This window comes from Pteropus medius, unplaced genomic scaffold (genome assembly GCF_902729225.1).
Source record: "Pteropus medius unplaced genomic scaffold, Ma_sr-lr_union100, whole genome shotgun sequence".
Classification (NCBI taxonomy): Eukaryota; Metazoa; Chordata; class Mammalia; order Chiroptera; family Pteropodidae; genus Pteropus; species Pteropus medius.
In genome coordinates this window covers 7,298,767-7,323,665 of record NW_024347788.1, presented here as the reverse complement: position 1 = coordinate 7,323,665, position 24,899 = coordinate 7,298,767, and the positions used below count along the sequence as shown (strand labels likewise).

General features: G+C 38.8%; 1 protein-coding gene and 1 long non-coding RNA gene across 11 annotated transcripts in view; one reads left to right on the top strand and one right to left on the bottom strand.

Annotated features, from left to right (window-relative positions):
- LOC120614374 (uncharacterized) overlaps positions 1–10,638 on the bottom strand; it is a 49,344-nt gene extending 38,706 nt beyond the window's left edge. For 2 of the 5 annotated variants that reach the window (XR_005655942.1, XR_005655943.1), the window contains exons 1-2: positions 10,280–10,638; positions 9,299–9,434 (exon numbers count right to left, since the gene is read on the bottom strand). This is a non-coding gene — a long non-coding RNA (uncharacterized LOC120614374). Of the gene's footprint in view, positions 1–1,404; positions 5,427–9,298; positions 9,435–10,279 lie in introns of those variants that run through there. The other 3 variants (XR_005655946.1, XR_005655941.1, XR_005655945.1) reach the window with 2 other exon arrangements.
- Positions 10,585–24,899, top strand: part of VWA8 (von Willebrand factor A domain containing 8) — a 265,675-nt gene continuing 251,360 nt past the window's right edge. For 4 of the 6 annotated variants that reach the window (XM_039877207.1, XM_039877209.1, XM_039877206.1 and 1 more), the window contains exons 1-2: positions 10,585–10,835; positions 21,267–21,344. In XM_039877207.1, the coding sequence (XP_039733141.1) occupies positions 10,673–10,835; positions 21,267–21,344 (241 nt within the window). In that variant the 5' untranslated portion in view covers positions 10,585–10,672. Of the gene's footprint in view, positions 10,836–13,049; positions 14,965–21,266; positions 21,345–24,899 lie in introns of those variants that run through there. The other 2 variants (XM_039877211.1, XM_039877208.1) reach the window with 2 other exon arrangements.

Below are 24,899 nucleotides of genomic sequence, written 5' to 3'. Positions count from 1 at the left end.
TTCTCCTAAGATCAGGAATCAGACAAGGATGCCTGCTCTCACCACTGTTACTCAACATAGTAATGGAAGTCCTAGCCAGAGCAATCAGGCAAGAGAAATAAATAAAAGGCATCTAAGCTGGGAATAAAGAAGCCAAATTGTCACTTTTTACAGACAACATGATTTTTTACACAGTCTACCAAAAAACTATTAAAAACAATAAACAAAGTTGCAGAACACATAATTAATGTATAAAAATTCATTCCGTTGCTATATACTAACAAAAAAATTTCAGAAAAAGAATGAAAAACAGTTCCTTTTGTAATTGCAACAAAAATAATAAAATACCCAGGAATAAACCTAACGAAGCATGTGAAGGACCTATACACTGAAAACTACAAGACATTATTAAAAAAAATTAAAGAAGACACAAAGAAATGGAAAGATATTCTGTGTTTGCAGGTGAGAAGAATTAACATCGTTAAAAGGGCTGTATTATCCAAAGCAATATACAGATTTAATGGAATCACCATCAAAATTCCAATGGCATTTTTAACTAAGAAATAGAACAACAAAAAATCATCAGATTTGTATGAAAATGCAAAAGACCTCAAAGAGCCAAAGTAATTCTGAGAAAAAAGGACAAGGCCAGAGCTATCATACTCCCTGACTTCAAATTATACTACAAAGCAACAATAATCAAAAGAGTATAGTATTGACAGAAAAACAGACACGCAGACCAATGGAACAGAATTAAGAACTAAAACAAATATAAATCCACATATATATGGGCAAGTAATTTTCGAAAAAGCAGCCAAATGCATACATAGGAGAAAAGAAAGCCTCTTCTATAAATGGTGCTGGGAAAATTGGAAAGTCATACGGAGAAAAAATGAAAGTAGGTGGCTATTTGTCACCATACCCCAAAATGAATTCAAACTGGATCAAAAACCTAAATATAAGACCAGAAACAATAAATTGCATAGAAGAAAACATAGGTACCAAACTCATGGCCCTTAGTCTTAGAGAGGATTTTATGAATTTGACCTCAAAGGCAAGGGAAGTAAAAGCGAAGATAAATGAATGGGACTATATCAAACTAAAAAGCTTCTGCACAGCAAAAGAAACCATCAACAAAAGAAAGAGGCAACCTTTTGAATGGGAGAAGGTATTTACAAACAACATCTCTGATAAGGAGCTAATATCCAAAACACATAAAGACTCATACAATTCAACAAAAGAACAAACAATCTAATTAAAAAATGGGCAGAGGACATGAACAAACACTTCTTCCAAGAAGATATACAAACAGCCGATAGACATGAAAAAACGCTCTACTACACTAGCTATTAGGGAAATGCAAATCAAAACCATCTGTTAGAATGGCTATTATCAACAAAACAAGTAATAACAAGTGTTGGAGAGGCTGTGGAGAAAAAGGAACCCTCATACACTGCTGGTGGGAATGTAAATTGGTACAGCCACTATGGAAAACAGTATGGAGGTTCCTCAAAAAATTAAGAATAGAATTTTCATATGACTCAGCAATACCTCCTCTGAACATCCACCTGAAAAATTTGAAAACATTTACTCGTAGATATATATGTACCCCTATTTACAGTGCAGCCATGACATAGAAATAACCAAAGTTCCTTTGATAGATAATTGGATAAAGATGTGGTACATATTATTCAGCCATAAGAAAAGATGAAATACTGCCATTTGCAACAGCATGGATGGATCTTGAAATTATCATGCTAAGCGAAATTAAGTTGGATGGAAAAAGTTGAGAACCGTATGATTTCACTCATTTTTGGGATATAAAACTGAAAGCAACCAATGAACAAGACAAACAAACAAACAAACACTCATGGACACAGACAACAGCATGGTGGTTACCTGAGGGAAAGGCAGGTGGCAGAGGCAGAAAAGGGCAAAGGGGTCAAATACATGGAGACAGAAGGAGATTTGACTTTGGATGGTGACCACACAAAGCAATATAAAGGTGATGTATTATAGAATAGTATGCTTGAAACCTATATAATTTTAACCAATGTCACCCCCAATAAATTTAGTAAAAAATAAAATGGATATCACACATGATTTGATCATAACAAAAAATTCACAACGGCAATTTTAGATAATCATTTACAATTAAATTGTGGGGTCTCTTGTTTAATTGAGAAAAGGCCGTTAAGGGTTAGGTGCATGGAGATCAATAGTTTAGAAAAAGGGTTAAGCATCATCTATGTTCAAAGAGAGTTTTTTTCTTCTTTAGCTTTGAGGCATAATTGACAAATAAAACTGTAAGATATTTAAAGTGTACCTCATGATTTGATATATGCATACATTGTGAAAAAAGTCCTCCCATTTAATATATCTATCACCTTATGTGTGTGTGTGTAGTAGTAGTTTTTTGGTGAGAACATTTAAGTTCTCTCTTAGCAAATTTCAATTATACAGTACAGTGTTATCAACTGCAGTCACCATATTATATATTAGATCCTCAGACTTTATTCGTCTTATAACTGGAAGCTTGTACCCGTCTACCAAGCTCCCCCTATTCTTCACGCCCCCCAGCCCCTGGTGTCCACTTTTCTACTTCTAACAGTTTTTGAAGCTGTTATTAAATTGACATTTTACTACTAGACATACATGCTAATGTTTCTGTAACTACAGTGATGGGCAGTGCGCTTTGTACGAAGTCATTTTAGATGGTGACTTTTCCTCCCTCTTGCCTCCCACTCCAACTATATATAAAGGACTGTTTATTACAACCATTTGGTTCTGAGAAAAAGATTTTCCATAACACACCACCCACATCCATGCTTACTTCTTCTTTGCTACCTATTTTGACTGTTTAGCCCCAAACTAATGACTTCCTATTCTTCTCTAGTGTCTATTTACTATATTATCTTTTGAAAATTACCACTACATAGTACTGATTAGTCATCTATTGTATCAGGCATCGTCTCTGACACCTGGGCCTATAGTCTTAAAGAGGTAATGCCAAGGAATCTAGTAAAAGTGAAAAAAAATAGACATAAAATGATTAAAATTTAAATGTAAAAGAAACTAATAACCACATCACACCCATTAGGAGGGCTGCTATAAGAAAAAAAAAAGCAAAAAATAACAAGCGTTAATGAGGATATGTAGAAATTAAAACCCTTGTACACTGTTGGTGGGAATATAAAATGGTGCAGCTGCTGTGGAAAATATTATGGTGTTTCCTCAAAAAATTAAAAATAGAATGGCCATGTGATTCAGAAATTCCACTTCTGGGTATATACTCAAAAGAATTAAAAGCAGAAACTAAAGGAGATATTTATACACACACCCATGCTTATAGGAGCATTTTCACAATAGCCAAAAGGTGAAAGCAACCCAAGTGTCCACTGATGGACAAATGGATAAACAAAATGTGGTATATACATATAAAAGAATATTTTTCAGCCTTAAAATGAATGAATTCAGACGTATGCTACGACATGGAGGAAGCTTGAGTACACTATGATAAACAAAATAAGACAGTCACAAAAGGACAAATACTGTATGATTGCACTTATATGATGTGATGGTTAATTTTATGTTAACTTGACTGTGCCTTGGGATGCCCAGTTATTTGGTCAAACGTTCTGGGTGTGTCAGTGAGGGTGTCTGGGGATGAAACTAACATGTGAAATAACAGACTGAGGAAAGCATATCGCCCTCCCTAATGTGGGTGGGTCTCGTCCAATCTGTTGAAGGCCTGAATAGAACAAAAAGGCTGACCTTCCCGTAAGAGTGTTGTGCCCTTTTACACCTCTGTCAAATGTAAGAAAAGCTACTTATGATAGGAATCAAGACTTCTAGAATACCCTCAACATAATATTTACATTTAATCACCACTTAAGATCCATTAAATTATCAAGTTGCGTAATTTCTGAAAATTGGTTACCCACATTAACATTTCCTGAATACCTACTGTGTGATCTGCTAACATATCTGCTAATAAAACATATATATATATATTTGAATCCTCACAACTATTATTATTTCTGTTTTACAGATGAGGAAATTGAGATGCAGAAATGCTAAGTAATTTACCCAATGTCACACAACCAGAAGTGATGAAGAATGACGGGAACCCAGATTTGCCTGGTTCCAAAGCCCACAGTCTTATGACTTGATATTTCTTCCTTAGTTCCACTTATTTACTCACAAAGATTTGAGAATTTGAGTTGCATAAGTATATTGGCAACTACTGAAAAAAAAGTGTTACTATTTTTAATATGGAGAGAGTTCTGAAAAACAGAACAATATTTCAAAAAAAATATATGAAGGAGAATTAGACAATTAGTAACAAAAATACAAATGATTTTTAAACATGAATAAATGTTCATCCTCACTGGCAGTCAAAGGGATAAAAATTAAAATATTAATGAGACATCAGTTTGAGGGTACCTAACAATTTTTTTATCTTTCCTCTCTCCCTCCCTCTCTTCCTCCCTTCAGTGATGATAACCTTTGTAGGCAAGGGATTAGGGAAGCAGACACTCTCATACAAACTGGTGAGAGTAAATGTTGGAACAATCCCTTTATGTTCCCCAAATTTACTTAAGATTGTTAGGAGAAACAAAAACAATCTTCTCTTCCCCTTCCTCATCAATCCACTTCCTACAACGGTTTTCAACTCTTTTAGCTGATCCTTGATATTTATCTTAATATCTCTAAAAATATGCTTATATTGCTGCTTCTTGAGTTTTCTGTTTTAGGCATTATCTATTGACGTTTCTACTTTGGAAGATGGGAATTTAGCTCCTATTCACATCCTTGCCCTCACTAGTCACTATCCTCGTACCTTGCTACTAAAGTTATGTCATAATTTTGGCTTAATATTCAATGTTTATATCAGTTACAGCTGAGCCACATTCTAGACATTATACTTTACCTTTCCTGAATGTAGCTCACTACATTCAAACCCAGTAGTATTTTCCATTTTCTTGACAATATACCTAGTGACTTTGATCTTCTTAAAGATGTCTCCTTGAATCCTCTGGCCTGATCCCATGGAGACTGGTGGCCTTTTGGCCCGCTGTACAGCAATCTCCTTTGAACCTCTCTTCACCATCGCTCCTGGATTCTTCCCTCCTGTGTCACATCTCTATTTCCCAAAGTCCCATGTCTTCCTCTTTCTTGGCTTACTCCCTCTCTTCTCAAAAGTGGTGCATTGGAAATCAATTGTTTTTGAGATTTTGCATGCCTGAAAACATCTCTCTTCTACCTTCACTCTTACTTGATAGTTTGGCTGGGTATATAATTCTTGAAAATGATTTTCCTTCAGAATTTTGAAGACATTGCTTCATTGTCTTCTGGCTTCCACTGTTGCTACAGTGAGGGCAAATTTCTCGGGGGGGAGGGGCGGAATTAATGTATAGCAAATAGACTTCTTGCTATAATATATCCTGAAATAAAAAACACATGGCAAGAAGTACCATTTATGCATTCAATATTCAACAAATTTAGGTACTATAACTCACTACAAAAGTGAAATAAAAAGTTATGTTATGGCATCTTTATTGTCCTGATGAATAGGCACCTGGAGTTACAGTGTGTCCCTCTGTTCCCATCAGTTATGACTTTGGAAGTCTAATGACATTCTGATTCATAACTTTTATATGAAGACCAATTTTTCTCTCTGGAAGCTAGAAAATTCTTTTTCTTTTCTTTTATTTGGGGGGGGCGGGGTCCTCAGTTTACCGAAATTTCACAAACAGCTTCCTTGGGCTGAGCCCTTTTACTTTGAATACTTGCTACTTTGATTTCTGGGAAATTCTCTTGAATTTTGATGATCCAGTAATTTACTTCCCTGTTCATTCGTTCTCCAGGAACTATGGAACTCTGGAATTTGTATGTTAGATCTCTTGGACTGATTCTCTAAATTTTAAGTCTTTTATTTTCCTTTTTTTAGTCTTTTTGTTCCCCTTTCTGGGGAACTTATTCAATTTTATTTTCCAATCTTTCTACTGAGTTCCTTTTATTTCTGCTATAAAAATCAGTCTTTACACACAACTAATTTTTGTCTTTGTGGATCCTCTTATCTTTTTTTACTTCATTAATTTTTATATCTTTACTATTCCTTCTTTCAACTTCCTTTGGATTTAATCTATTATTTTTTTTATACTTCTTAAGTTGAAAAATTAGCCCATTAATTTTCAGCCTTTAAGCACAGTATGACTTTAGTTCCATATACAGAATTTAATAGGAAGCATTTTTATTATCATTCAATTCCAAGTGTTTCCTGATTTTATTTTCTTGACTATGAATATATAGAAGCATATATTTTTAAAAATTGGCATAAAATTTCTTACTTAATTGTATTAATATCAGAAGTTATGTTCTTTATTCTTTGATTTTTGTTGAAACTTTCTTATGTCTTTTAATATAACCCATTTTAATGTATTATTTGTTCTTGCAAATAATTTATACTCTCCAACTGATTCTTGCTAATTTTTTTTTTGTGCTCATCAAAGTTTGTTAATGGTGCTGTTTGAATGTTCTATATATTTACTGAGTCCATTTTAAATGAAAATTATTGGCTTACACTTTTTCATAACGAGCAAATATTGTATATTAATGCCTCAAATCTACCTTACTTTCAAGTAGAAGCCGCAAATTCTTAAGGGGTAAAAATAATTCTGTCTAGAATCAAGCAGACAGATGTGATTTTTTTGCTACCCCTGCAGTTTTTTTTCTCCTATTCTACCATTTAACTAACTGTATAGCCCTCTGCCAGTCCCGGCTTTATGCTGGGGCCTTCGACCTCCTTCCTGCCCTGTGGGTGCTCCCAACAGCTATGGGCAGAGATAGTAGAAGTAGATGTCTCCCAGGCACCCAACACATTCAGTGACCCCTTACCTTCCCAGACTCTTCTTCCATCTTCATTCTTGGTTTTAAAGAATTTTCCCTACTTTCATATAAGCTTGAAAATTCATTTTAAATGGCACTTTAAAATATTTTAGGTGTTTTGGTGTGAGAGGGTTTCTGCTAGTGTATCTCATCTTACCCCTCCCCTCTCTCTGTCTCTCAGTCTCTCTCTTTCCCTACCTCTCCCCCTCAACTGGTCATGGTCCTGACTTTTCTTATGTCATAAGGACTATCTGTTCTATCCTTTTTAAGCACAGCAAGCAGCATTTTCTCCCTTATTGCTGTAAAAAATAAAAAAATGTTCATTGCTTTACATATCTTCTGAATTGACAGGATGTTATTTTATTTTCTTTGTTCCAAAGTATTTCCATTTCTCTCCTTTTCCCTTGTTCTTGATTATAGAATGATCTGTTCTGACCTGGTGTTTGCTGGCAGACAGACTGGTCAGACTGCCTTTGGCCCTCTTTACTATACACTTCTGTGTTTCCCTTCACAAATCTTAAGATCTGGCAGGCTTTGGCTCTTGTGGTTCCTCTGGGATGAATCCATAAAATAGATGGAATATTTTCATATTCTACCACACACATGACTTTCCCATACTCCAGACAGAAGGAGTTCAAGGAACACTACAGTTCCAAGTCTTCTCAGAGCTGCTTTTCTGCCCGTGTCCTTGTCAAAAAACATTTAATGATGTAAAAGGGGCCCTCATCTGTTCTCTTCTTCCTCTTTTTTCCAATTCCATGATCAGTTTTATTATTATTATCTTTTTATTTTGGTTGCTTATGGATGAGGGGAGAATACTCCCAAATTGTTTTTTATGAGAAATGTGGAAGAGGACGAAGAGGTGGGGCAGCCCCAGCAGCAAAACAGAACATTAGAGAGAACGGATGTCTAGCTTTATGACTAAAATGTGTGGCATGTAGTTGCTCTCCTATAGGTATTGTTAAAAACGCACATTCTTGGGCCCTTTCAGACTGCTTGAGTCAGAATCTCAGTATCTCAGCCTAGAAACTACAATTTAACAAGTTCTCCAGATGATCAGGATACGCACTGAAGTCTGGGAACCACTGGTATGGACCTGTGATTTCTCAGTAGGGTGGACACTAAGAAGGGATAAAGCACCTACCTTCTTCTATTTGGAAATAGCATGGACGGATTATTAATTGCCATCCAGTTACATTAATATGGTAAGTAAAAAAAATATTCCTTCCAGACCCTGGAAAAGGCTTTACAGTCCATACTAGTTTTTGTTAGTGTGATTAAAAAATACACATACACACACACACACACACACACACACACACACACATATAGTTATTTTAGTGTGAATTTGAGAGAAGTTACACAGAGGTTGTGATGACTCTCTCTTAAAACTAAGTAACTCTGGTTCATCTTTCATACATTGCCAAGGTCTATTTTTTCTCATTCACTGTCATTAACAGATTCACTGTTTTGAGCAGAGACTATTTTTTACTGCCACTTAGCTAGAACTTGGTGCTTCCTGTCTTCTTTAGTCAATTCCAAGTTCATGTCACTGCCTAAAAAATGGTCAAAATGTCTGGTGGTCAGCCAATTTGCCTGTAAGGTGAAGTCCAACTTCTTCATCCAGCTATTCAAGATTTCCCGCTCTATTCTTCACGCCAATCTTTTCCTCTGACAATCCCTTCTCCTACTCTCCAAAAATTAAGCCACTCTCACCTGGCTGGTCTCACTGTCCAGGACTCTAAGTTTCTACTCATGCTCTATATTCCTTTTTGGTTTATCCAAATCTAAAATACCACTGAAAGTAAAGCTCTGGTCCTACTTTTTCTCTGGCTCACATCTCTCCTTCACATTGCAGGTTATCACTCTAAAAAATTTTCACCATTTTCCCATTTCCTGGAGGTTAATGTGCAGTCTTAACCTCTTGCAAACAGTATGGTCCCAATTTCTCTTTGCAGTCTTTTCTCTACAAACTACTGTATGTATTTGACCTCCAAACAGTGAGTCTCTCTCTGATTCTTGGTTTTGCCGTGTATTTTCAGCTCTTTGTATTTTTGCATATGGTCTTCCCTCTGCCAGATATGACTTGCCCTTTTCTCAGCCTGACAAACTCTTACATATCTTTCAAGAACTATTTCAAACATTTCCTTCTCTGTGAAACCTCACTGACCTCTCTCAGGTGAACTGCTTTACCTCAGATTACCCTGAATCTAAATATCCCAAACATAATTCTTGTTGTTTTGTAATTCTTTATTTGTACGCAATTTTTTATATGTGATATGAACCCATAGCTAGAGTACATACTGTTTATACAAGAATTACTCAATAAATGTAGTTGAATGACTGAATGCTTTAACCTGTATAGCTCTCCCCATTGTCTTAACTCCAAGAGCTATTTGTGCTTACACCAGCCATTTTGCTAAATTACCTTAGATCGTTCTTCCACTGTTTGAAGTGTACTGAATTCCAGTAAGATTAAATGGCGACGTCGGATCAAACCTTCCAGCCTCAGTTAATTCATCCGTAAAATTGGAGGAAATAATAGCACCTCAATCCAAGTGCTGCTGTGAGAAATGAGATAACGCATTAAAGTGATTAGCACATGCCTGGCTCATAGCGTGTTTTCAAAGTGGGTAAACATTTCGTAAACTATTACATCTTACTTTTATGTCATTTTCCCCTCATAGTTTCACAGGGTTGTTGTGAAGATTATAAGAGAACATATATGTAAAACCACATGGCAATGCACTGCACAAATGTTTACCCTTATTATCAGTCCCCCAACTAGGTTAGAAGACTGTTTCAGCCTTCACCCCTTAAACCTAAGTCCTCAGCAAGATACACAGTCTTCTCCAGCTTAGCTTCTTTTACAGCCTCCTTCCACTCTCTTCTCAGCAGCTATCACAAGGTTACGCATGTGGCAGGTGCTCAATTTAAAGATAGTGACAACTCTAGAATTAGCAAGTCTTTTAGCTGAAAATAAAGCCTTCTGCCTTCTTTTTTTTCTTTGATGTTTGCTTTGTATAACTTGATTTTAACAGTTTGCCTTGGTCAATTCACTCCTGACGTTCTGGAGATGCTGTATAACTACCTTAGGCTCAGTTTGTTTTGTGGTAGGACCACTTCCGTTTCTGGCATGTGGGAAAGGGAGGGAGCCTTAGCCATAGTCCCACGTTTTTTCTCTTACTAAACACGTAAATTATGTTTATATAATTCTTGCACTGCAGAATGACTGAAAAACTGCTTAATTTAGGTCCTTTCTGACATTTTGGCAATTTCTACAAATTACTAAGAAGTTTTCCATTTAGAATTTAGGGAAAACACAGCAAAGAGAAAAAGACAAGGCTTTCGAGTACTATATGGAAACACTGGTGTGGTTACAGTAAGTCACAGTCTCATGAATACGTACTCAATTTCTGGAAAGGCTCTGAAGCAGCGTACAGGGAAAGCACGCTGTAATAACATTGGGCCATGAAAGAGACGCGAAGACTCAGTGCAAACACCTGAAGAGTCAGTCACACCGTGGGACGCCCCGAAAGCCCTTCGGAGCTCCGAAAACCGCTTCCCGAAGTGCGCGCGTGCAGGGCCGCGGCGGACAGGCGGCCGCGCGCTCCCACGCGCTCCCACGGCCCGGCCCGGGACCCCGAGCGCGCGGAGCCGGCCGCGCCGGGGGAAGGAGTTTCCGGCGGACTCGGCGCGGCGCCGCTTCCTGTCCCCGTCGCCGCGCAGCCCCACGCTGCCTGGCCGGGACGCGGCTCTCCGCGGACCCCCTCGCCGTCCCCGGCAACGCCCCCCCGGCCGCATGCAGTCTCGGCTTCTGCTCCTCGGGATGCCCGGCGGCCACGGCGGCCCGGCCGCGCGGCGCTTACGGCTGCTCCTGCGGCAGGTGGTGCGGGGCAGGCCGGGCGGCGACGGGCGGCGGCCCGAGGTCAGACTGCTGCACGGCGGGGCGGGGGCCGACTCAGGTAACCCCCGGACGCCCCGCGCGCGCGCGCGCCCGCGCCCGCGCCCGCCGCCCCCTGCTTCTCCGCGCGCACAGCCCAGATGCAGGCGCCGGGCTCCACCTCGCCGCTAACCGCTTGCAGCGCGGGCAGAGCGTTGGCACTCTGGGCCCCATTCAGCAGCCGGAGGGGTCTAGACGCGCCGAGGTTCCCGATGACCTGGAATAGTGCCGTCCCCTCCCCACTGCTGCGTTCACCCCCCCAAAATGCTGACTTGGTTATAGTACACGCAAAGGTTAATTCATGCAGCAGACCTCGGAGGTCGTTCAAAGTCAGACTTGACTTTCGCTCTCTGTGTCGAAGGCCTGGAAGCCGATTCGTGCCATGCTCCAGCTGCAGCTAGTGGTGGCTCCAAAGAACCCACCGTTCAACATGTTTGAAATGTGTCAACGAGCCTTTCCAAGGTTTACAGGCGGTTTCCTTTCTCACGGGTTCACATTTTCTTAGAGCTGAAAATTACAACTTCATTTCGTTAAAACCCCTAACTCTACAAATGGGTAATTGAGACCCAGAGCGAAAAGTGGCTTGTTGGAGACCACACAGCTAACCAGCGACTACATTAGACTTCTAAGTTCAGTAATTTTTGGCCCTGCGTGAACTGGTTTTAGGAATCTCTGATTAGATTGTCGGAGTTAGAGCATTTCTGCTGCTTGAGGGAAGGGCTATATGTTGCTGCTCTTGAATGGCAAAGTGATTCTAGACAAGATTTTGTCAATGTTATTGTTGCTTAGAATAATGGAAGTTTTCGCTATGAAATTGAAGGTATCATTGTTCCTCTTGCTTTCCCCATTTTCCGGCACAACAAATAATTCTCCTTGCCAGGAAACGAGGGAGTTCGAAGTCCCATGCATTTTATTTTAGTCATTCACTTACCAATTTTTTTTTTCCTGTATAGAGTTATTTTGCCCTTTTATCAGTTATTAAGACTTCTAGGGAATTTGTTTATTTATTTTTTATTCTTTGAGTTTCTGTTTGTTGCTCTTTTGTCCTAGGAGGCAGAGGTCAAGGGTAGAAATGTAGCCTAGTCTGTAACTTGGGTTTTGGAGTTAAATAGTCTGGGTTGTAGTATATTTCTGCACTGTCTAGGTATGGAGATTTGAGGGTAGGTTACTTAATTTCGTGTCCCAGTTTTCTTAAATATAAAATGAGGATAAGGAGGATATATCTGAAGGATTGTCACGAGGCTTTAATTAGTGGATACAATCTCTGGCACATATTAATGTTCAATAAAAGTTAGCTTCTTTATTATTCTTAGTATATATATTTTCAGCTATGTGAGAGTTATTCTGTTTCCTTGGCTTTAGAAGAAATGAAACCAGTCCTTTTTATGTTGAGAACTATCAGAACTATCTGAGTAGGCAGATGGAAGAGAGTTAATTCAGGTGAACTTTTTAAAAAAGAAAAATTGTTCTTTATACATGAATAATATTGATTATAAAAACATTAGAAATCCACTTAAATTTTGTATTATATAGATATTGGTAATTAGTTGTACATGTCCTCAAAATTTGTTTTATATCCAGCAAATCAAAGTATAGGCTTTCCTTCAATATATAGGTAATTAGTTGTACATGTCCTCAAAATTTGTTTTATATCCAGCAAATCAAAGTATAGGCTTTCCTTCAAATGTGAGTCATGGACATGCTACAGACAACATATTAGCTTCTTAGAGCCAGTCATTGACCCCGGCAGGATCCACAAGGAGTAAATTATGTTAACTCTACTTGGCCTGCTACTGCAAAGATTCATATGATTGATGATATGAAGACTGAATAAATGCAGCTGGGAACTCACCAGAAATCTGTTGTGAACCAGGTGTGAACCAGGAAACAGGAGGTAAACTCTGGCTACCCTGGGATATGATGTTGGCCGTCAAGGTTGGAGTGTCGCATTTTGAATCAGAAGTCATACGTAAACCAGTGTAAAACCACAAATAGCAGTATGCCGCAATGAATTGCACTTTAGGCTGGAAAGGAGCTCTCAGCTGCACTCACACATGTGACCACTAACTCATCTCCTCTCTGCATATAATTGACCCTGCTTCCTAGTATGTAGTTTGGAAAAAGAGCAACAAGGTACATAAACAATAGGTGTAAGTTATATACTATTCTTATTTTTCCTGGTCTGTATGTGTCTTTATCTTATTCATCTTTATATCCTTTTGATGCCTGTCAACACTTAGCAAGCATTCAGTGGTTTATTATGTTAAAGTTCATATGTAGAAGGAGCTGGAGAGGCTAGAACTGCCTTGCTGACTTTCAAGATAGGAGCTTCATAAAGCCTGTGAGCAGAAGGAAGAGGGAGTCATTTATGTTCAGAAGAGAGAATCCCCATGCAATAAATATCCATCTCTATGCATTTTTGTGATTTGAAGATTTTGTCTTTGGGCTACAATAGAATCGATGACTTTGGGGAGGGGACATACAGAACTGTGGCTTCAAGTGAGAAATAAGATATAAAGGGAAAACTGCTATGGTCCAGGTCTTAGCACTACATTTACTAGGTATTAACTTGGGAAAATTATTAGCTACTGTGAACCTGCAGCTATTTTGACCCTGAATACTTTGAGATCCTGTAGTGTTATTAAAGAATTTGGCAGTAAAATCCCAGAACAATTAAAACCTAATAAATCACTGGAAAGACCTGTATTAGTACACAGACTAACATGGGAATTGATGATAGGTTTGGTTTTCTCTTTGGTTTAAGTTTCGTATTTTAAAAAAAAAAAATGGTGACACTTAACCAGGAGTGACTCCTTTCCCCCAGCGAGTGTTAGGCAATCTCTGAAGACATTTTTGGTTGTCATAATAAGGAGAAAGGGGATGTTACTAGTATCTAGTGGGTAGAGGCCAGGGATGCCATTAAACATTTCACGGTGCACAGGATAGCCCCACCATAAAGAATCATCCCACCCAAAATATCAGCAATGCTGCTGTTGAGAATCCCTAAACTAAAGCAACTTCTTCATCAAAGCTACAAGTAAATGACTTGTGAGTTCATTTCATAGAGCGGCATGTCCTAAAGTGTGTATGTTCATAAACATAACCTATACCTTACAACTCGGAAGGGAGTAAGAGCTTTAAAAGCATGTTTTAGGTGGGCTGCCACAGATGTGCCTGAGATACATAGCTGAGAAAAGCGTTTTTGAGGTTGGTAAAGATCTTGACAATATAATAGCTTTGAAACATCTGAGGAAAATATCTAGATTTCTCATGGGTTAGCTAAGATTTAAATAAAAATCTCAGTCATATAAAAAATTTAAAGAATCATTAGAAACTAACAATATGAAATAAAAATCTGATAGTATTATATGTTACAAAATTTGTTGTTGGGAAACACTGACGAAAGAATAAAATCTTTTTGATATTCAACCCATGCTGACGGCCACAAAGGAAAACAGTTGTAGATGATATGATTGGTAAAATTGTATATGGACAAAAAAGTTTTGATAAATCTTCACTATAATGCTTTGGATAAAAGAAAAATAAAATGTACTCTATAAAAATTGATAAAGGAATTCTTTGGCTTAATTTTTTTCTGAAAGCTAATCGATGAAAATTTACGAATGTTAATATTATTCTAATTAAAAAGTTTGTTTTCGGAATATCGTCAGGGACAAAACATCCTGTATTCCTCTTTGAGCATGTATTTTCTTGCTCTGCTTGTCTTCACCTTCCAAAAATTGTGTTAGTTAGCAGTCATTTGGTTGTAAGTGACAGAAATGTGCACAGAAAAGCACTGATTGGTTCGCGGAGGTGGGAGGTGCAGTGGCTTCAGGCCAGGGCAGGGCAGGATGGTGAGTGTCTTTTGGGCTTGGGCAATCTCTGCCTCTCCCCTGGTTTCTTCACTTTCCACTCTCCACCTGTCGGACCTGCTTTCTGTTCTAGTGCTTTCAGTGTGTGGCAGGCTTTTTTCAAGCAGCAGCAGTGACAGCCTCATGGACACTCCAGACTTTCGTTGCCCATACAATTCAGTGTCAGGAGAAGAGAACATGTTTACCCATGAGCTCTGACGAAAATCCTGGAGAGAAGTCTATAGACCACGATCATGTGGCCGTCTCTAGAACGTTGTGGCTGGAGGGCGGAAAGTTCTGGTGAGGCTCGGACAGGTTACTTACTGCCGGGGGTTCAGGTGCAAAGTAAACGTTGGGACCAGTGTTATAAACTCTCTTCAAACTAAGCGGGATGGATCTACCCTAAAGGGAAGGATTCTATTGACAAAAGAAAGGCGAAGGAATATTGGGCACATAAAACAAAGCAGCTGTCCACTAAAATGACCTAACCAAGATTGACTTTGTACAAGATGGCTACGTAAAAGATAATGTTATTTATTATCTTGTACATAGAAATTATTTTTCTATAAACCTTTGGAAAATCCCCTTGAATTAAGATCATTAAAAGTGAGAAAATCGTGCCTTGTTACTTTAGATGGGGCCTTTAATTTAAATTTCATTTGGAAGGTTTTATCTTTTGGATTCTTTTCAGGGTTTTTCATTTTCAAGTACATACTCTCCATGCCTGAATAAGATATATAACAATTTGTTGGTAGTGGTATTTATGTGACAGTTTGTATACTGTACAGGATTTAGGTTAATCTGAGTTATATGTGGTTGCTTTAAAAAGTTATTTGTAATGAATGCAGTTAAATGTTAAGCAGCATATTCTATAACAATTCATACTTTTTAAATTAACAATTTGTACTTTTTAATGCTAGTTATTCTAACACTTTCCATTGAGCATCCAATATTATTAAGTATAATCTTTTTTGAAAATGATTGCATTTAACCAAATTAGTTTATTTAAGGAAAGACATACTTTAGTTTCTTCTGCCTAGGTTATATTATTTGTTGTGTTATAAGTATCTTCATTCCCCTTTAGATTAATACTTACTTAAATGAAGTAATAGTTCATTTAAACAAATTCTTTACAAATAGCTTGACTTCTGAGCATATTAAAAGATAGGCTGTGCTCAAAGATTGCAGAAAATCATGAACCAGAGCTTAAAAAATGATTAAGAAAACAAACTTTATTTTAAAACTATAATAATTTATTCATTTACCAAACGTTTATTGAATATCTGCTTGGTTTGAGGTATTGTTTTTGGCACAAAGGTAATTAAAATGCGTGCCCTGACCACAAAATGCTTTGGTCTTATAGACTGAGCAGTGATCTTCAAACATTTTTCTCACTTATCTCCTAAGTGGAGTTTGCAAATATGTATTTTCTAGGTTGCAAATAAGCATTTTCAGGTCGATATCTAGAAATTTTCTTGATAAGAATAAATAGTTGTAGAAGATGATGTTTCCAGTGTGTTGTAATTATTGACATTTAAAACAAGAATGGTTACATTTCCCTTTAAAGTATATCTTTTGAATGGAACCATAATATCCTAGTAATTTATTAGCTAGGATCTCTATTTTGAAAATAGATAAAAAGCTCTTCTTTAACTGTCAGAAAATTTACAGTATTTCCTTATCTCCTTGAATTTGTATTTCAATTATACTTACTCCTTACAATTTTATCTCAATACGTTTTAATTCTTGAAAGTTTTGTTTTTATTATATTTTTCTGCAACAAAAAAATGTCTAAATATTAAAATGTGTCTCTCATTACAGTTATGAGAGCACATTATTGAAAAGAACACCAATATGTTCCGAATTCACAAAGACTAAAGTTTGGTGGAAACATACCCGTTAATGACATGAGTGGCACCTTCCCCCAACTGAATATTAATTGGCATAATTAATATTTCCTAATTGAAAATTAATGTGAAAATGTAAAGAATTTTTATCTAGAAACATCACTCAATTCTTGGCACACTTTCTAAGTTATAAGACTCTAATATGTTAATTTATTATCAAAAATGTAACTTTTAATCATCTATCAGCTGACAACTTTATTAGTCTTTTTCAATTTTGTGGGTAACAAAGAATCAGAAGCCACTTGACTTGAAAATAGTCACTGAATCACTCCTGCCTCACTATCTGGGAGGTTCACTAAAAAGACTTTAGCAAAATTAATCAGATAGCTATGGTTACTTTCTTACTTAGAGGCTGCTTGTTTAATGTACTCAAAAAATGTTGGTAAAATAAAAACAGTCATTCAGCACACCTTTGCCAGTACCATATTTTTTCAAACAAATGCTTTTACCTTATCACAGTTTAAATATTTTTTTGTTAAATTCTTAAAGTTTTCATAATTCACGAAGATAGTCTGTACTGTCAATACAGTCAGCCAAATTAGACTTTCTGAGTATTTTTATCTTTTAGTTCAAATAAATGTATTAATATATATATTAAGGAATGTTATAAAAACCACGGAAAAATAAATTATGGAACACATTTTGTAGGTCAAATTACTAAATGCAGTAAAGCCAAGAATTAAGAAATCTAGTACTTACATATTTAAATTACCTATTTCATAATATATGATAACATAGTTTTGTTCTTTAATATAATTTATAATGAAGCAATGTCATAGCTGTTAAAATAAGTTATTTATGTAATGAAAACTATGGTAGAAAGCATGATATTTTATAAAATTTAGTGTAATGAACTATGTATGGGCTTTAGAGAAAAATTAAAAGCCATGTGTAAAGATCAAATATTAATTCAACAGTTTCTTTAGACCTCATGATCACAGTTTTGACATTGTACTTAGTGAAACAGAAAGCTAATTGGTTCAGTAGCTAGTATGTAACCTTTTCATAATAAGAGTTAGAAAGTAGCGTTTTATAAGGAGGAACAACGATAATTAAAATGAATATTTCATGATATTTGAGAATAAGTTGTTAACTATCATATTGTTAACATATATCTAATCTGAAAGACACATTTAAGTTTTCCCTGCGGTTTTCATCCAAGTGTGAAAACTTGGTACCACTGGAAACTGTTTTAGTCACATTGAAATGGAATCAGCATCAATAATTGTTTCAGATGTTTCCAGGTACCTTTTTTTTTTTACTTCCAGTAAATAGCATGTTCAGTTTTGAGAAAAACTGAAGAAACAGCTTCCCTCTATGTGCAAAGTCAGTTTTCAAAGCTTTCCTTACTTCGTGCTCTGGGTTCTCCCGTCTTGGGTCGTTTGGCAGTAGAGGCCCCCGAGGCATTGCGGCTCCGTTCCGGACCACCACAGTAAAGCGGGTATTGCAATGAAGCGAGTCATCACCTTTTCGCTGGTGGAGTGTCTGGCCTTCCAGTTGTAAAATAAGGCAACATCTATGAAGCACGATAAAGTGAAGTGCAGTACGAGATACGCCTGTGCTCGCTCTCACCCCTCCACGACTGTCTGACACAGGCCAGCACGAGCCAAAACGTTCTCTCCGGTCGGTTCTAAAGTTGCTCTTCACTTTTAGTAGAAATACATCAGACGTGGAAAGACAATCCCTAGGCAGGTTTGTGTTGGTTTTGATAACTTTTAAAGACGGCTTCTCAACCGTAGTTTAGTGGGCCCCGCAGGTCCCCTCCGCAGTGCACGTCACACTGTGGTGGAGTGAGCGGGCGGAGGGCCCAGGCCCAGGTGTCAGGTCAGTGTCAGAGAGGGATGCACGGAGGTGAGCATCTGCACACCGATCCCTCAGGGCTGCTGTGCTCTGTGCCTTTGGAGACTGTGTGTTCTGCTGTGAAGCCTGTGACTGTAGAGGAAACAATCATTGTGATGCAGCGTGAGAAATGCTGCTTTGGAAGCGTGAACCAGATCTATGCCAGCGGGAAGATGGGGTTGGAGTGATTGATCCCTGAGGGATGTGGACATTGTGCAAGAGGAAAAGTTCAGGAAGGTCCAGTGGAGAGATGAAGATATGTGAGGAGCAGCATGAAGGGAAAGTGGTGTGAGCAATGTGGGGGTTCTAGACTGAGACCCCAGCAGCTGCTGAGATGAGAATCCAGAGCTAGAGCCGGTCCGAGATGGCTGGACAATACAGCGCCGGGGACACAGAGTCCTGGTTTTCTCACGTTGAAGTTGAGGTGTCTCCGGACTCTAAATAAAGGGTCCAGTACGCTGCTGACAGGTACGGAACTCAGGAGGGAAATCTGAGCCAGAGCAGACATTGAGCACTTTAGTTATGCAGAGGTCACATTTGGGCCTTTGGTATGGGTTAGGTGACTCAGGAAGTTGTAGCATGGTAGCAGAGGATGGCCGAGGACATCGACTTTGGAGGTAGGGAGGCAATGCCTAGCCCATGTGAACGTCATTTTTCTCTTTGCCTACAGCAGACGTGGCTAATTGATCACTGCCCTATTTTGCAATGAGTCCAGTTTCCGTTGTGATTTCTTTGGATTTTTTTTTTTTTCAGAAGCCTGTTGCTTGATTTCCAAATATTTAGAGACTTTCCAGCTATTTCCAGACCTTTCTGTTATTGACTCCATTTTGATCAGAAAACATACTTTGTATGATTTCAGTCCTTCGAAATTTATTAAGACTCGCTTTATGGTCTTGCCTGTGATCTATTTTGGTGAATGTTCCATGCACAATTAAAAAGAATATGTATTCTGCTGTTGTTGGGTGTAGTGTTCTAAAAAGGCCAGTTAGGTCGAGTGGCTAACAGGGTTTTCATATCTCTCTATTCTTAACTTCTACTCTTGATCTTAGCAAAAAAGTCGAGAAGTTACTATCCTTGCTTCTGTACCCTTCTATTTTTTTCCCTTGCTCTTCCATCATTTACTAAGAGGGATATTAAAATATCCAGGTACGATATTAGATGTGTCTGTTTCTCCTTTTACTTCTGTCAATTTCTGGTTCATGTTTATTCCTCAGCTTCCTCCTGGCCAGGTCACCACCATGGGTTTGCCGTGTTCCTTCATGAAGGGTCATAGCTCCTTTTAGGATGCTTTCTGAATATGCCAGGGGCAGTGTCTCAGTGTGTTCACCCTGGGCTGTGACTAGTTCCTGAGCCTAGGTCTCCTCAGGGACCCATGTTCAGTGAGTTATTTCAGGTAACTACTGTGACAAAACCCAATGACCTTTCACCAGGCTACTTTGAGATGGGGTTTCCGAGAGTCAAGATGAAATGAAATGCCATAGGTGACGTATGACAGTATTTGCCGAATAGCCAGTCATCAGTAAGTATTAGCTGATTAGACTAGTTCAGAGGACAGTTTTTTTTTCATTTGTACAATTGAACTCTAAATATATGTATCTTCTGTATCAGAAAGTATACCTGTGTTTTACAGTGTTTCTACTTTTCTCTCAATTTACCTCATACCTGTAATACATTTATTCATCTATAAAAACTTTTTTCCCCACAGATTTATGAATTTCTTCATAACGTCTGTCTCACGGGGTTGTTTTGGGAATGTGTAAAGTGCTTAGAAGGCAGTACTCATTCAACATGAGCAGAGAGGACAGATTGCAGAGCCATTTAGGAGGCAGAGAGAATCTAAAGGGTAAACAGAAAACTATTCTGTAACGTGCCCAATAACTGGAGCACGGAATGGGGGAAGGAGAGGGGCAGGAGATGAGACTGAGACCAGATCATGAAAAGTAAGGATTGACCTTAGTTCCGAAGGTATTAAGTCATTTAAGAAATTGGAGAAAAGAAGTGACATTATTTTGAGCAGAGAAATGACTGTGAGTCTTTAGGGCAATGGAAATCCAAACATGTATTGGCTGCTGTTGTGTTATTACCGTGACTTAAGGCCTTAGTCTCCAGGATACCCCTCTAGCTCGCAACCAGTAGCGTCGAAGGATGTGTCACAGCTCTTTTTACTGAGTGTCTTTGAGCCCTTTCCAAACAAAGTCCTGGGTGCAGACGCCATCAATGTGTCTACTTCGTTGTTTGGGACAGCAAAGCAGAGATTGCTCGGTTTAGCCCTGCACTGTAGAAGATCAGCCAGAAATTCATGTCGCTTAAAAAAAATTAGAACCCTGTAGATGTTATTGAGAACTTGTGCTCAGTTTTGCTCGTTTCATGTAGGAATTCTTGGCATGTATGCCACTGGGTCTTTGTCCTTTTTATGTACCTGGAAATATTGAATTGTGGGATTCTGTTGCTAGAGAGCTTGACATTGATGTAGAAAAATAGGAACCTGTAGAGATGTAAACAGGTCGCAGATCCGTGTTAACAGTACTCCCTCCCCGCATGGATGCTTTGGATGATCCTAAACAAAACGCCCCCTCTGTATTGTTGACTCTCTTAGTATCACTATTTGTGAGAACATAAAGCTGGTTAATATATGTTATTGTACTTCACCTTTTTTGATAATGTAGCACTTAAAATGTCATTTCACGGGTGCCGCACTTATCCTTTCCATAGAAGTTTTGGAGCGTGGTGCCGGGCACAGACTGATGTGTGGCACATTCCTGTAATATCCCTCTCTCTAGGTCAGGATCCTTGTCGCATGAGGCGCAGTGTGTGGTTTTCTCACGTGTAATGGTTGTTTCCTTGTTCCATTTCTAGGTGATACCGTTAATATTGGAGACGTCTCCTACAAGTTGAAAACTCCTAAGAACCCGGAACTTGTGCCACAGAACTACAGTAAGAAAGCCATTTATTTACAAATGGATAAGTCTTAACTTTCCACTATGTGAATTTTTAAACATATGTAAAACGGGAGAGAATAGTATTAACCCAGTATATATACCACATTTTCAGCACATGCCAATCTTCGCGTACCTGACTCCCACCTTTCTGTGCTGGAGTATCTAAAACCTCCCCAGACATCGTATCACTTCACCATGACTGTTTCAGTAAAACATGTATTTTTTCACTACTGTTGGTTTTTAATTAGAGTAAAATTTACATGGAATAAAATGCACAGATCTTAAGTATTAATTCGGTTAGTTTTGATTATTTCACAGACCTTTGTAGCCACCAAGATCACTGTCATCACCGAGCGTTCTCTCGTGCCCCTGGCCAGCCACCCTGCCTGGACACCACTGTTCTCTTTCCTGCCGCGATTGATTAGTTTTGCCTGTCCTTCAGCTTTGTGTAAATAGAATCACATAGTATGGTTTTTTCATGTGTATAATAGCCTTCTTTCCATCAGGACAGTGATCCTGAGGCTCATCTATGTTGCTACACCTATCTGTTCATCTTTTATTGCTGAGTATTATTCTACTGTATAAATATACCACATTCTGTTTAGCCATTCTCCTGTCGACATTGAGATAGTTTCCATTTGGGGATTGTTGTACGGTGCTGTGAGCATTCTTGTACAGTTATGCGGTCATAAGTTTTCAGTTTTCAGTGAGTAAGCAGGAGCCGAATTGCTCTGCATACGGGGACGCCTGTTTAACTTTGGAAGACACCGCCAGGTGGTTCTCCAAAGCAGGGGTGCTGTGCATCCTTGCCACCACTGGTATTTCTCGTCTTTTTGACTTTGCTTATTCTGCTAGGTGTGAAAGGGCAACTCATCATGGATTTTGTTTTGTAACAGCTTTATTGAGGTATAATCCATATGCCATAAAATTCACCTTTTTGAAGTGTACAGCTCAGCGGTTTTTAGTATATTCACGAAGTGTGTAACCCTGCCAATATCTAACTTTAGAGCACTCTCATGTCCCCAGAAGGAAACCTCACGTCATTAACAGTCGCTCGGTGTTTCCTTCCCTTTCTACCCTCTTCTTGCCCCACCGCGTGCCTCTGGCAGTCACTAATATACTTGGTTTTTATGGATTTGCCTATTCTAAACATTTCATATAAATGCGATCATACATACATGGCCTTTGTGTCTGCCTTATCTCATAGTGCTATCATAATGTTATCATAACTTATAATGTCTTCAAGACTCATCCATGTCGTAGCACGTATCAGTAATTCATTTCTTTTTGTGGCTAAATAATTTTCTATTGTGTGGATATAGCACATTTTGTTTATCCACTCATCAGTTGATGGACCTTTGGATTGCTTCTACCTTTGGATTATCATGACTGATACTGCTGTAAACATTCCTGTACAAGTTTTTGTGTGGGCAGATATTTTTAGTTTTTGGGGTGTGTACCCTAGGAGGGGAATTGCTAGGTCACATGGTAACTCTACGTTTAACATTTTGAAAAATTACCAAACTGTTTTTCAAGGAAGCTGCACCAATAATGTATGAGGGTTCCAGTTTCTCCACATCTTCGTCAACACTTGTTACCGTCTGTCTGTTTTATTATAGGCATCTTCATGGGAGTAAAGTGGTGTCTCGTTGTTGTTTCCATTGCCATTTCCCTAAGGACTCACAGTCATTTCTCTGCTCAAAATAATGTCACTTCTTTTCTCCAATTTCTTAAATGACTTAATACCTTCGGAACTAAGATCAGTCCGTACTTTTCATGATCTGGTCTCAGTCTCATCTCCTGCCCCTCTCCTTCCCCCATTCTGTGCTCCAGTTATTGGGCACGTTACAGAATAGTTTTTTGTTTACCCTTCAGATTCTCTCTGCCTCCTACATGGCTCTGCCATCTGTCCTCTCTGCTCTGTCCCACTTTTACTATATATTTTTTGAGTTGTTTTCTTCGTGATCACGATAAGGATGACAGTGAACAATTTAACTTAAGATAAACTTGTTCGGATTAATGCTAACTTATTTTTAACGGTATACAAAAGCTTCGCTCTGATATAGCTCTGTTCTCTTCCACTTCCTTTTGCTTTGTGCTATTGTCATGCTAATTATATCTTTATATATTAAAAGTTTATCTGTACAACTTTATAATTATCATTTTATGAAGTTGTCTTTTAAATCAGATGGAAGAGTTACAACAAGAATGTGTTTATACTGTCGTCCTATTTGCATGTAGTCATCTTTAGCGGTATTCTTTCTTCGTGTGGATATGAGTTGCTGTCTTGTTTGCCTTCATTTCAGCGTGAAGGAAGGACTCCCTTTAGTATTTCTTGTAGGACAGGTCTGCTAGTGATGGCTTCCCTTAGTGTCTGTTTATCTGGAAATGTCTTAATCTCGCCTTTGCTGTTTCAGAGCTGATTTTACTGCCAAGTTCTTGCTTGGCAGCTTTCATTTCCTTCTAGCACTTTTAAGTTTTTGGTCATCCTCACGTTGGCTCCAACTGGTTTGGCTGCATCAGGCAGCTGTCATGTTAAGCAGGTGTTGCTGATTTTTCTTTGACAAAGGCCCTAGGGTAGTACTGTTTGCACACGGGGAGTTCTGAGTGGGCCAAATAAAGACACATCCTAAGAATGGAGCTTTTCAGGGAGCTGCTGGACAGATCAGTAGGGAGGTTCTCTGGGGACGGGGCTTCTGGGGAGCTCCATCCCTGCTCTGTCCCCCTCAGTGGTTGCCAGACTGTTGGTTTTCTCTATCGTTGTGAGCAGTTGGTTTTCAGGGTACCACAGAGATGGAGAGAGAGATGGGAACAGGACAAGTTGAAACACCACAAAGCTCACTGTTTTTACTGAGGTTCATCATGTTTATTGGATGAAAACTTGTCAGATTGTTGAAAGTCTTTTAACAGAGTTCTGAAAGTTTTGATTTTTGACAAATTTTTGCCTGTGTCCTCATTTCTTTATGGAAGAGTAGATTTCAGAGGTCCCGGGGTTTATTGTGTTTCGTTAGATTCCATTTACAGCTACAGTGTTTTGAGGAAAGGATCAGAATTTTCTCTTCTGCAGGGTTTAGGATCTGAATTCTGGTGAGATTTTAGAGTTCTCTTTATGCTTTATGGCGCAATCTCCAGCTCGACAAAACCATGGCCAGTCTCTGCGTTATGGCTGCAGGTCTTGGATGACTGAGGAGTTCTCTCTGCCATTCAGTCCTGTATTCTGCTTGCTCCAACTAAGATCTGGTCCTGTTGCCATGCCGCCAGCCTCAACAGGCCATGTCAGTGAAGGTCAAGAGTGTCTCAAAGGTTTGTCTCAGCCCTCCTGCCCCAGCACCGTCCTTGAGAACTGCCACCTTGCACCAGATAAAGACCTGCTCGGAGGGATTTCTCTCGCCTTTTCTGTTCCACCGCCCGCCTTCCGTGGCTTGTTACCTTGCGCTAAGGATAAAGGTGAGCAGTCTGCAAGAAGGATGCCTCTGTCCTGCAGCCGGCTTCAGTGTGTGCTTCTGTACACTTAGTGAAGGCCAGTGGAAAAGAGTTAGTGGGCAGGAGA